The sequence below is a fragment of the Aythya ferina genome (genome assembly GCF_964211825.1).
Source record: "Aythya ferina genome assembly, chromosome: Z".
Taxonomy (NCBI): domain Eukaryota; kingdom Metazoa; phylum Chordata; class Aves; order Anseriformes; family Anatidae; genus Aythya; species Aythya ferina.
In genome coordinates this window covers 5,418,716-5,431,299 of record NC_140299.1, presented here as the reverse complement: position 1 = coordinate 5,431,299, position 12,584 = coordinate 5,418,716, and the positions used below count along the sequence as shown (strand labels likewise).

The window sequence follows — 12,584 nt, the reverse complement described above, 5'->3', positions numbered from 1 at the left end:
TTGATTTGGAGCAAGCTTTCTTTGATTATAATAGGATTGAGTAGGGATATGTAATTGAATAATGACACATACAACTCCTGATAGCTTCAAGCACAGCACCAGTTAGGTTACAGAGCTCACTTAGTTGGTCAGGATAAATACAGCTAAATAAAATATACCAAGCTTCCATATAAGATACATAGACACAAATAGTAACAGACCACTGAAATAAGCTGCCAAGAGAGCCTGTGGAGTCTCCTTGGAGATCTTCAAGAGCTGACTGGATGTGAACCTGAGCACTGTGCTCTGGGTATTCTGCTACAGCAGGGGAGTTGGACCAGGTAACCTCCAGATGTCTGGGTCAACATTACCCGTTTTGTGACAGTACGTTCTGAATGAAAACACAGTGTATTTATATTGCATTTAGTTCATTACATTACCTTTTTTCATACCTTTTTTCAATTTTTATAGCTAATACTGAAGCTTGCATTTAGTCATAATGCAGTAACTGCGAGTCAAAATAAATACTTACACCCTTCTGTTAACTATACATTTGAAAATATGGAGATACAAAAAAAAAAAAAAAACAAACAACACTACTCTGTCCAGTTGGACAGTGACCAACATAAAGTTGCACACTTTTCTTCTCACTTGTGTGAAGATTGTGATAAGCTACAATTATACCTCTTTTCAGTGGTTTGCAGGGACAGGACAAGGAGTAATGGTTACAAGATAGAGCACAGGAAGCTCCACACCAACATACGAAAGAATTTCTTCATGGTGAGCGTGACAGAGCACTGGAACAGGCTGCCCAGGGAGGTTGTGGAGTCTCCTTCTCTAGAGATATTTAAGACCCGTCAGGATGCCTACCTGGGCAGCCTGCTCTAAGGAACCTACTTTGGCAGGGGGGTTGGACCCAATGATCTTTCGAGGTCCCTTCCAACCCCTTCGATTCTCTGATTACACTGTCAGTCATCATACAGTTTCTGAAGTGCTTTCTTCTCTGCAGTCCTTTGTGATCTTAGAATCCTACTATCTATATTCTATTCCATATTTTCATAGAATAATGCATTTAGAAATGAACGTGAAATTGTTATTTTGCAATTATAACATCCTATTCCAACCTAAGATAGGTGCCTCACTGTTGATTGCTCTGCAGACATATGGAGCAATTCTTCCTTTGAGGAACCACTGATCTAAATAGACAAGACAACAAAAAGAAATGTAATCTGAGATTACTTCGCAGAGTAATTACAAAGTACATTACAGAACCCAGATTTCCTGTGCTGTGAAGCATGATAAAATAGCTGTGCATTGTAGGCCAAGGAGTAAAAATTAAACGAGCACTGAGTGTGGTGAAAGTTTATTCTGTTGTTTTTGTAAATGTTTGTTTGCATCACAGGTGTTTTAATAAAAATTGACAGTATGTGAAAATGAAAAAAAAAAGTATTTTGAAGTTTCAAAGCAAGTAATTTAATATGGACTGATAATACAGATCTGCAGGAAAGAAAAAAAAAAACAACAAACATTTTGATGTTTGAATGTTACTTAACTTACATTAATAATCTTGATTTTAGTTTTGTGTTTTTGAGGGTTTGTGTTCCACTCCGCACAGCTTGCCGTTTGGATTCTCTGAAGTTGTTTTTTAACATACAGTGTCCAAAGTTTTGGAGCACTGAAGCTAGAATTTTCTACTACGCTATTAAACAGTTAAAATTTTTGTTCCACATTGCTTTTATGGGTTTCATTTATAAGAATCATAGAGTATCCAAAGGGAAGGGATGCACAGGTATCATTGAATCCAGCTCCTAACTCTGTATAGGCAACAGAATCTTTCTACTTTCAGCTTCTTGAACATGTCTTTGAAGTGCTTGCTCCTGTGTAAACAAAGGCAATTAAAGCTTTTTCCATTTATAACAAGGCTGCTTTTCATGCAAAACTTTCTTAAATAGTCAGAAGGTACCTGCTTTCAGCACCTCTTTATTTTGTGAAATTCATTTCAGTGTTTCATTAGGGCAGTTATTTGTTGTGTAGATACATAGAAAGCTCCTCTTCTAGTGCTTGCTTAGCTTTTGTGCCTGTACTTTCGTTCAGTGGAATAATCTTAGGTTTAGGCTTAGATATAATTTACATATCTTTTTATCTTGGTCAAGAAAAACAGTCTTTTTAAGTAGTGGGAAGGACTGTTTTGGCCTCAACCACGTACCATTTAGTGATTTAGATCTTACTTTTAAACTCAGTTGTATAGAAGAATATAGAGGCATATCGTGTTAAACCTTATAAGTTAGAATGTGTGTCCCAAACATAGTTACTGATCTGAACTTAGTCCTGTATGTTTTCCGTAATCTCATATAAGCTTGCCTGTTCCTGTGGAAGTATTTTTGTATTCATATTTATTAATAAGTAAATCTTGAATGTATTACTAATCTTCTAAGGCTGTTTTAAAGAAGTACATTTCAATTTGAATTTCAGATCTTTTCCTGCTGAGTGTAATATGATGATTAAGATAATATTAAAGATAGCAATATAGAAGTAAATTTAGATCTCACTGGGTTTGCTGGGGATGATTCTTAGTTTAACAGTTTACACTACTGGGCATTTGTGGTCTTGTTTTAAATCTTTGATCACTAGGTATAAGAATCACATTTGAGATCATGTGTAGTAACTAAATATGTTGATGACTTTTCCTCCAGAACTTCTTCAGAAAGCACGCACCGAGTGAGACTGGGCCTCATGGAATAAGTGCAGAGGTGATGGACACGTATGTTAAGAGCTGTGGTAAGTTAAACTCCTACAACTGATAACTTCATATATGAATTACAAGGGATGGGATCAGTGAGCTATTGAGACACTTAAGATGAAATGATAGCAAGTACCTGCATAGTTCCTTACCTACAGTCAGAATACCTGTTGTAGATCTTATTAATGTCGCTATTGAGCTCTAACACTTATTCAGCAGACCAGTCATGTTCAGTGTCAGCATTAGGGTAGGTTTGAATTGGTCAAGATTCGACTAAGCGTCAGATATTTCTCAACTGACTGTAATAGCAATTTATGTTTGATATTTAGATGGCTATATGTTTACTTTGTGCCTTAATCTGGAGATGAATCCTTCTTGTTATTACTATTAAATTTTCATTTCTAGTTGTCAGATTCTAATAAGTGAAAAGCTAATCTTTCATTTGTCATGACTTCAACAACGTACCAGTTCATGTTTCTTGTAGGTTTCAGGGTGGAATTAGAGGTCATAATTTTTCCTGGTCATTAGCATCCATGCATAGATTTTTGTGATAAAGGAACATGAGAGCTAGGATTTTCTTTCCATTTAGTGCCTTTTGTGAGCATTGTAAAATTATTTTGCTTATGTTTTCCGTTGTGCTCAAGGAGTCTTCATAGCCCTTGAAAGGGAATGGCATTGTCTAGTGAAAAGAGTACTTTTGAGTCAGACATGTGACACACTATTTCTTTCGTCAGACCTCTTTCCTTCTCCTTGAAGGTTATTATAAGTTAAGGACATTCTTCTTTCTAGCAAAAAAAATAAATCCTACCTTTGTTTCCTCCACGTCATGGGATATTCATCATCCGGGGAGATGTAAAGTAATGAATCATCAGTATTTGAAGTAGAAAAGTTCAATTCGTTTTTGTAAAAAGTCATCTTTTTCATGGAGGTTGTAGTCGTGTGTTTCTTCAGTAAACTGATGCTGACGTTAAAACATTGCATTTGCTGTCCATTAAATTAAAAAGCTTTATCCTATCAAAAAGTCATTCAGTTGTTGCTGTACCACATTTTCTGCTTTGCTTTTCTTTCTGACAGTGCAATCCTTAAAACTTATTTAAACCTTTCTGGTTAGTGGGTGAAAGAAATGTAACAGTTTGCATTAGTTTTAACTTACCACCTTCTGCCTTACTGCTTAGCTTGTAAATACATACCCATTCAAATTCACATCGATGTCTAACGCTTGTTCATGAGTTTTGTAAGTATCTAGTGTTCAAAATGTGTATGTTAGCATGGCATTGTTAGTCGGTTGAGGGAAGTGATTGTCCCTCTACTCTGCACTGGTGCGGCCTCACCTCGAGTACTGTGTGCACCACAGTACAAAAAGGACATTAAACTGTTGGAGAGCCTCCAGAGGAGGGTGATGAAGATGGTGAAGGGCCTAGGGGGGAAGACATGCGAGGAGCGGCTGAGGTCACTTGTCCAGTTCAGCCTGGAGAAGAGGAGTCTGAGAGGAGACCTCATTGTGGTCCACAGCTTCCTCATGATGGGGAGTGGAGGGGCAGGCGCTGACCTATTCTCCTTAATCACCAGTGATGGGACCTGCGGGAATGGTGTCAAGCTGAGGCAGGGGAGGTTTAGGCTGGACCTCAGGTAGATGTTCTTCACCAAGAGGGTGGTCGCACACTGGAACAGGCTCCCAAGGGACGTATTCACGGCACCAAGCCTGTCTGAATTTAAGAAGCGTTTGGACTGTGCACTTAGTCATATGGTCTAAGCTTCTGGGCAAACCTGTGTGGTGCCAGGAGTTGGACTTGATGATCCTTATAGGTCCCCTCCAACTCGGGATATTTTATGATTCTATGATTTATTTTGATCAAAATACCTCATCTTACTTTGAAGTAGCTTAATCCTAATATTGAACAGAAGTGTTTTTTATATTCCTGTTAGGTGTATAATAGGGTAGTAAAAGCTGAATCTAGGCAGTACCAAATATATTCCAGAGTTTTAATTTATGATGAACGCAAAGTAATACTGCTGATAATCTTGATTATTCATTCCCACTTTCCCAGCCTCTGTGGCATACTTATTACTTGTGAACAAGAATTAAGATAACATTATATGCTGTTGTTAATTGTGTGGAACTTGTTGCTCTTTCCAGGAAAGGTACTTGTATTGATGTTTACAATTTACTTGTTACAGCTGGTTATTGTGTAATTACTTACATCCTTGGAGTTGGAGACAGACATCTGGATAATCTTTTGCTAACAAAAACAGGTAATTATTTTTAGCAGTATAATTTTATAACAGCAGTTGTTTAATTTCAAGTGTGTCGGTAACATTCAAATGTGTTGGCTCCATTTTGCTTGCAGATACAGCCCATTGAGTACTGTAGAATATTCTTGTATTCTAAATGTAAAGATATATTGGCTCATCTGAGGTAATATTTGATTCAGTGAATCAAAGTTTAGATTTAAACTGTTAGTAGTGTGAAATGGTAGTTGAAGAATAAGAAAGCAAGTAGATAAAGTGCACTATAATCAAATGGGGCAAGAGATAACACAACCAATATGTGGTATTGATGTCTGTGTAACAGCCATTTATGCATCTGTAGGTAATGGAAGTCCTAAGTTTACCTAAACTCAGGAATGTTTATAAGCACTGGATTTTTGTGTAGGTTTCACTTGGCTTATTTTACAGCCATGTGTTCTACTGTCACACTTCTTAGATGCATGAAAGCTGGACTTGCAAGTTATTTTTGTTAAGCACAAGTTTTTTTCTTGAGTGATGCTGACCTTTTTTGAAAGTGTTACAGACATACTACAGGGTAAAATTTGACTGCGTTTCCTTAAGATCATGAAACCTGTCACTGTCATCTGAAACTTCGGTAAAAATCATTCTTTCTGGGTTGTTTTTTTTTTCAGAACTTGTTGAAAGCTGGAAAAAGGATGCCATAATAAGTATTTGTAAAGTAATAAGTCCAAGTTTCCTAATTTTATTTATCAAACAATTTTCTAAATTGTTACATTCCTATTTAGTTGTTTTTCTAACATGGTGTCAGAAAGCAATTTCAAGATCTATTAAGTGGAAGTATTTTAATAATTTTAGGTACACTGTTCAAAATACAGTAGATATTTAGACAAGTATTGTTAGTAGTCCTATGGAATTGGGTATAATCTTGATGACTTCAGTGAGAGTTCCTTGCTAATTTCTGTCTCAGACTGGACTTTCTTTTAACAAAATTGATTCTGTGAGCTTTCCAGGTCTGCATGTTTTTCTAAAAAATTACAAATATGATGCATCCCAAAACTGGGAATGCCACTTAAGACCTGTCAGAACAAGGTTCAGTTTGGCATTTTCTCCTACTTGTGTATTTTGTGTTTTTGATGAAACCAAGCCACTATACAACAAAAATCCAAGTGTTTCATCAGCCTGATGGACTAGACTGTTCTGCTCAAGCAGAATTATTTTATTTTTTTCTCTCCAGCTTTCTGTAAAATGATAGGAACTAGACAGAGTGCTCTACTTATTACAAATTCATGGTTGAAGGAGTGAAAATAAAAAAGGTTGCCATTTATTCAAATGTCCTTTGTAGCAAACCTTATGTATCTCAAAAATTGAAAATAGGAGGTAAGTGTTTTGATTCTCCCTCCCTACCTTGTTTAACTTTTTAATGCCATTTTTGTTGCATTATGTGTATTAAAAATGGACCAGGTAGAATGAATAATTATAGTAATTCTAAATCAATAACTTAGTTTAAAAAATATTTTAATACATTTTTTCTAGCTAACATAATTCAACAACTCAGAAGGAATTCTGTGCTTATTTGAAGTTGAATTGTGCTTTGTGTGTTTTTTTAAGTATAAAAAAATGTTTAATTTGAAGTTAAACGTTTCATTTTTCAGAGAGTGGGAGAGGTTTAAACAAAAACAAAACAAAAAAACAGTAAAAAAAAACAACAAAAAATGAAATGTTCGATCTATAAGGAAACTTTTCCATGAAAGCAATTAGCAGCTTAATTGCAAGTGACAATGAAACCATTTAGACAATCAGCATCTATTTTCTTACAGCTTTTTGTTTATAATATACTTGGCAGTTAGGAATGTTTGTTTTCCTGAGGAGTGAAATAAAAATGCTGGACATCATAGATTGTTTGGCAGGTGGAATTCTAGCTAACTTGGCTTCATTTATCAGGTCATCTTCTAGAATTCCTCTAATTGAACACTGGGAGTATTGAGAAAAAGTCTTGGATGACTTGTATCAATTGAACATCAAGCTATAATGCCTTGGGTTAAAGAGAAATTAAAATAATTATTGTTTCTAGCTGGATAAAGTCCAGAAACTCTTAGCAAATATTTTGGATACTTGTGTAGGTGTTATGACACCTTGAATACCTTAATTTCCTCATGAAGAAGAGTTAGAAATTGCTTTTATAATACAGTAAATAATTTCTTGAAGGAAAAATGTGTAAATAACAAAAATCTTATTTGTGGAAAAGAGAAACATAATATTTTGTTAGTTTACAGTAGGCCTGAAGTATGTATTAATGTGAGTCATGTATTAATGTGAGTCAGCATTCTATGTAAGGAATAGGTGAAAATTAAACATCTGGCCTTCATTCCAGTGGAAGATCTTGATCTAAACTCGTGGGGGAACAAACACCTAAATCAAATGTATTTCTCCTTATCTGCTTGGGATTGTCCAAGTGGACATTTAAAAATATCTCTTGAGAGGTCCCTATTACTTGTCAAAGGATAATATAAAGCATTTTCTCTAGCAGGCACTGTTTGGATACTCAGAGTTGTAATTAGTCTGTTAGTTTGAGGGAATGTGTATATTGTGTTTAAAAAGTAACCAAACCATGGCTGTTTGGCATTGTTGAAAAATTTAAACAGAACAGCAGAGGGCAGCACACATCCACGGTAAATTCTAAGTATGACATCCTTTTCATCTGCTACCTACGTTCTGTAACATACCAAGAGAGGTTTATGTTGGTCATATTTTAAGAGACTTTGTTAAGCTACCAAGAGAAATTCATATGTTTCAACCACTGCATAGACTTGTTACCAAGGTTTCTGTTTCTTGCTACTGAAAATTTCATTGAGTTATAATGAAAAAGTTAATTTATCTAGAAGAATCTAAGCTAGAAGAACTTTCTTAATGAATGATAGGATTCATATATGTGGTCATTTCTTAACTACGCTTAAAAAATTGAAGTTTCTAAGAGTAAAAGACAGAGTCCCAGTTTGGGGTTCACATAATTTTTGTTTAATAAAGTATATCATTACATTTGTTGTACCTACCTGTTTGTCTGAGTTTCAGTTTGGTTGTTGTATCTGTATGTGTTGGACTCATTCCAGTAAAATTGTTGCATCATCTTTTATTATGTAGGTGGTTATGTTTATAACAGATATGGTATAATTTAAATATTGAGCAACAGATACTGAAGTTCATAAAAACAAATTATTCCCCACTCAAACTCTTTTGCACTGAAGGGTGAGAATGTCTGTCACCTAATTGAAAAAAATTCCATCATCTTTTATGACTCCTTGCCTCTGATTCTAGAAATATGATGGCTTTTTCATATCAATTAAAAAAAAAAAGTATTAAGATTTGTAGATGCTGGGCCATTTTACTTCACAGGCAGCAGTAGTATTTAGTTTGGAAAGAGATGCTTCTCTTCTAGAAAGAAGGCAAAACATCCTTATCTGTGAGTAATGTTTAAAATAAAAAGTTAAATCTCAGAAAGAGTTGCAAGGTAAGACAGCGAACATCTGAACATTTCCATATGCAAGATAGTGCACTCAGTGCTTTTCAGATAATAACATCTGTGCAGAAGCAGGTTTGAAGATGACAACAATGAAAAAAAAAAAAAGGAGTCAAACACTCCTTCAGCATTAATTTTTAGATAAGTACTTTGCTAAATACCTTTATTAATGTCACCAACTCCAATAGCATGTAAAAAGCAATTAAATTTTTAAATATGAATATAAATATTGGTGATCTTCATAGGGGATCATCTTTTTTAAAAAAAAGCAGAACACTAAGACATAATATTATTCTTTAGATTTCTCTGTGTAACACCCATTTCTGTGATGCGTTCTAAAGAGAATATATATTTACCCGTTGAACTGCTGATTTTTTTCCACTTAAAGGTATTACCTATATAAAAATATATACCTGATATCTTCTCTGTATGTAGGCATAGCATAAGAATATATTTTGATAATGGACAGCTTAGGGGAAGGATATTAAAATGCTTAGCACAAGCTGTGCCCTTATCCATTATATGGATGATGATAATAAAGTTTATCTACAACTTGCTTTTCTACCAGCATATTGAGTTAAAATCTGTATCCTAAATAAGTCCTTAACAGCTCATACTATTTTCTCCTATTTTTGCACAGTTTTAGAAAAGTTAGAAGATGTGATTACTAATGAAAAATTATGCATTCTGGTATTTTTTTCACTATGGCATTGCTCTATTAGTGAAGGAGATATTTTGATGGTGACACCAGAAATTGCTGGGAAATCCAGGAAATAACCCTGTCTCCCCAACTATTTCCATCAGAGGTGTTTTTATCCTGTTCGTATTTAAAATAGGAATTCAGTTAAAGTAGTCACTAAATGGTATTTTTTCTGCATGAACCACATTAAAATAATAATGATGGCTGTTTACAGAAAGTACACTGAAATTCAGAACTTGATTTCTCTTTCCCAGTAGTGGGAACAGATAATTTTGGGATAACTTGAGGCTTGCTTGCCTGTTAAAATAGAATAAGACTGGTGGCAGTTTTTAATAGTTGCGTCTAATTTGCTTTGCCTTTTGTTTAAGGATTTTGGAGTTGTGTGCAGGCTGTTAGTAGCTTTTCCTAATAGTACTCCAGAGAAATAAAACAATTTCTGTGCTGCTATATAGGAACTTTTTCCTGCATTAGAGTCTAGATATTAGCAGTAAAAGATGGAAAAAACAGCTTTCCCAGCTGCAGTCCGATTTTTTTATTGCCTAATGCAAGCACCAGGTATCAATTTTTAGTCTCCATAAGTTCACGTTTCACTTAATCAAAGTTCTCTTCAGTCTCAAGGCTGGAAGGAACTAAAACTGACTTTCAGATCTCTTATGGCCTGACTGCTGGTCAGGGGATCATTATATGTTTGCCATTCCCTTGAGCTCCCCAAGGGCCTGTCCTCCATTTTTCTACCGAACACCTGGTACTGAACATATGGAAAAGACAGTCAACCTTGTAAAATTAAAAAAAAAAAAAAAAAAAAAAAAAGTTTAAAATATACAACTATATTAGCTCTTAAGTTTTGAACTCAATTTTGTCTGTGCAGTTATAATTGCATATTTCTGGAAATATCAGATTCTTTTCCAATCAGTAACTGCCTTTTCTTGCTTTTTACTTGAGTTTTTGCAGTAAAAGTAAAAATCCTTGAGCAGGGGAGTGGAGAATGGTTAGGGCACTATTTTTTAAGATCTGAGTTTACTTGAAGTTGTTCCACAGTCTTTCCCACTTCTAAAAGGATGCTAATGTTGTCCTTAAGACTTCTGACAAGTGAGACGCTTTCAAAGTCAGAAATGTTTGCACAAAGCTGTGTAACTTGACTATATGTAGACTATATGTAGGTACCTACATGTACTCCTGCTTCTAACCTCAAAATATGGCAGGAATTAAAATACAGCAAGAATTTCAGGCGTACTTCTCTCTTAATGCGTTTCCTAAATCCGTATGTGTAGTTTTCTCAAGTGCCTAAAGTCCTGTATTTTTTAAAGGAACTCAAATTTCTAAATAGCTTTCAGTATATAGATACTAGAAATACACGGCCTTTATATCTAGATGTACAAAAACGAAAGTGACTCAGGACCAAATGTTTCATTCATTTTCTTAAATTATTTCTGTTTAAAAAAAAAAAAAATCACTCAGGTAGGGGGGTTGGGTTTTAGAAGTTACTCAGGAACAGTAGTAAATTAGTATTTGTAATCTGTTTTTGTCTTTAATTATAAGCATGGCTAATAATTTAAAGCCTTCTCAAATTAAGATGTAATAACTCTGAAGAAGATGGATTATAAGCCAGAGTAAAAACATGATGATAAAAGATCGAGGTGTACGTGTGTTATGGCACTAACTGTAAATTGAAGGAGGAAAATGTTTGGTTTTGAAACATGGAATTTAAAAGCCTTCAGAAAAGCAATGTGTTGCACAGATTTCACAACTGGGCTAATACTGGCAAGATTTATGATAACTGTATATAAATACATGTGGTGTGAAATCTTGCGGTATGAAATAGTGAGGGGGACGAGAGCCCTAGTACAGGCTACACAGTGGAGTCTTCATCCTTTGACATATTCAGAAGTCATCTGGACATGATCCTGGACAGGCAGCTCTAGGTGGACCTGCAGTAGAATTGGACCAGGTGGCCTCCACAAGATCCTTTCCAACCTTAACCATTCAGTGAAATACAATTTTAAGAATAATCCTCTAAATTCAGATGAGAAAAGTTGGTTGGTAAGAAACCATATATGTAACTTTAAAGAACCTTCAGTTGAAGATGTCATAAATTTTGTTGTGTGACATTTGATAATCAAAAAACTTCACTCAATAGTTGCCTAGATATGATGCTGATTTCTCCTGTAGAATTTTTTTCCAGATGTGATTACTTGCAATATTTTTATTTTTATTTTATTTTATTTCTTTTTTTAAGAAAAAGTTGTCACATCTGAGGCTGACAAATCTTGAATGTTGAATGTTGTGTTTTTGAGGAGATCAGATCTTGGAGAAGGATCATGACTAAGCTGACAAACTAAGTTACTAGTAGCTTTTGCATCCTTCATTGCAGGTGTGTAACAGGAATGACATGTATGTTACAGGTCCATCCTCCAGGAGCAAACTACTCCAGCATGGGCAGCAGCTGCCCAGCCCCCCTGCTCCTGCATGGGTTCCTCTCCACGGGCTGCAGCGTGGAGATCTGCTCCATGGGACCCATGGGCTGCAGGAGCACAGCCTGCTCCACCAGAGGCCTTTCCACAGGCCGCAGGGGAACTGCTGCTGCGTGCCTGGAGCACCTCTCCCCCTCCTTCTTGGTGTCTTCTTGACCTTGGCGCCTGTAAGGCTGTTTCTCACTTCTCTCACTCAACCAGCTCCTGTGTGGCGCAGCCTTTTTTTCCCCTGTCTTAAATATGCTCTCAAAGAGGCAAACAACATCACTTACTGGCTCAGCTCTGGCCAACAGTAGGGCCCTTACCTTACATGGGGCAGCTTCTAGATCCTTCTCACAGAAGCCACACCTATGTCCCCTGCTACCAAAACCTTGCCATGCAAACCAACTACGGTGATATTTTGTTTGAAGCTCGCACGAAGCTGCTGTTCCAGATTATGTACAGCTGGAGAGTTCAAGTTCCTGTTTTTGTCCTTCTCTTCCTGTTGCTATTTATTATTTTAGCAGGTTTTGGTTAAATCTGCACTCTTTGTTTTGGTTTCCGATTTATTTTTTATTGCATCTTTACCTGATATGTTCTTTGCTGTCTGTATAATACAAGGAAGTAGCATCTCCCACACACTGTATTTTCATAACATGTTTTTGTATAGGTCACCTTTATGAGATATAACAAGTGACATTTTCAGTAGAGTGCCATAGGAAAAAACACTATCCTCAACATCATCAACTTGGGATTAAAAAATGCTAAAAATATCCAAGAATGCAGCTGAGCTATCTCAATCATTAATCATCTTGAAAGTGAGATGCTGGTTGTCATGCCCTGATACAAATTTTGCTTTAGATGATCACTTGAGATACTTGCAACCTTTTATCTTAGTATTAAAAAAATCAAGTCATTAAAAGTATCTTGATAAGTTTATTATTTATTAACATTAATAATGTAAGTTCCACC

General features: G+C 35.6%; 1 protein-coding gene across 2 annotated transcripts in view; it reads left to right on the top strand.

Moving 5' to 3' along the window:
- PIK3C3 (phosphatidylinositol 3-kinase catalytic subunit type 3) overlaps window positions 1-12,584 on the top strand; it is a 71,811-nt gene that overhangs the window by 35,507 nt on the left and 23,720 nt on the right. For both annotated transcript variants that reach the window (XM_084504287.1, XM_084504286.1), the window contains 2 exons: window positions 2,673-2,757; window positions 4,898-4,972. In XM_084504287.1, coding sequence (XP_084360413.1) covers window positions 2,673-2,757; window positions 4,898-4,972 — 160 coding nt within the window. The remainder of the gene's footprint in view (window positions 1-2,672; window positions 2,758-4,897; window positions 4,973-12,584) is intronic.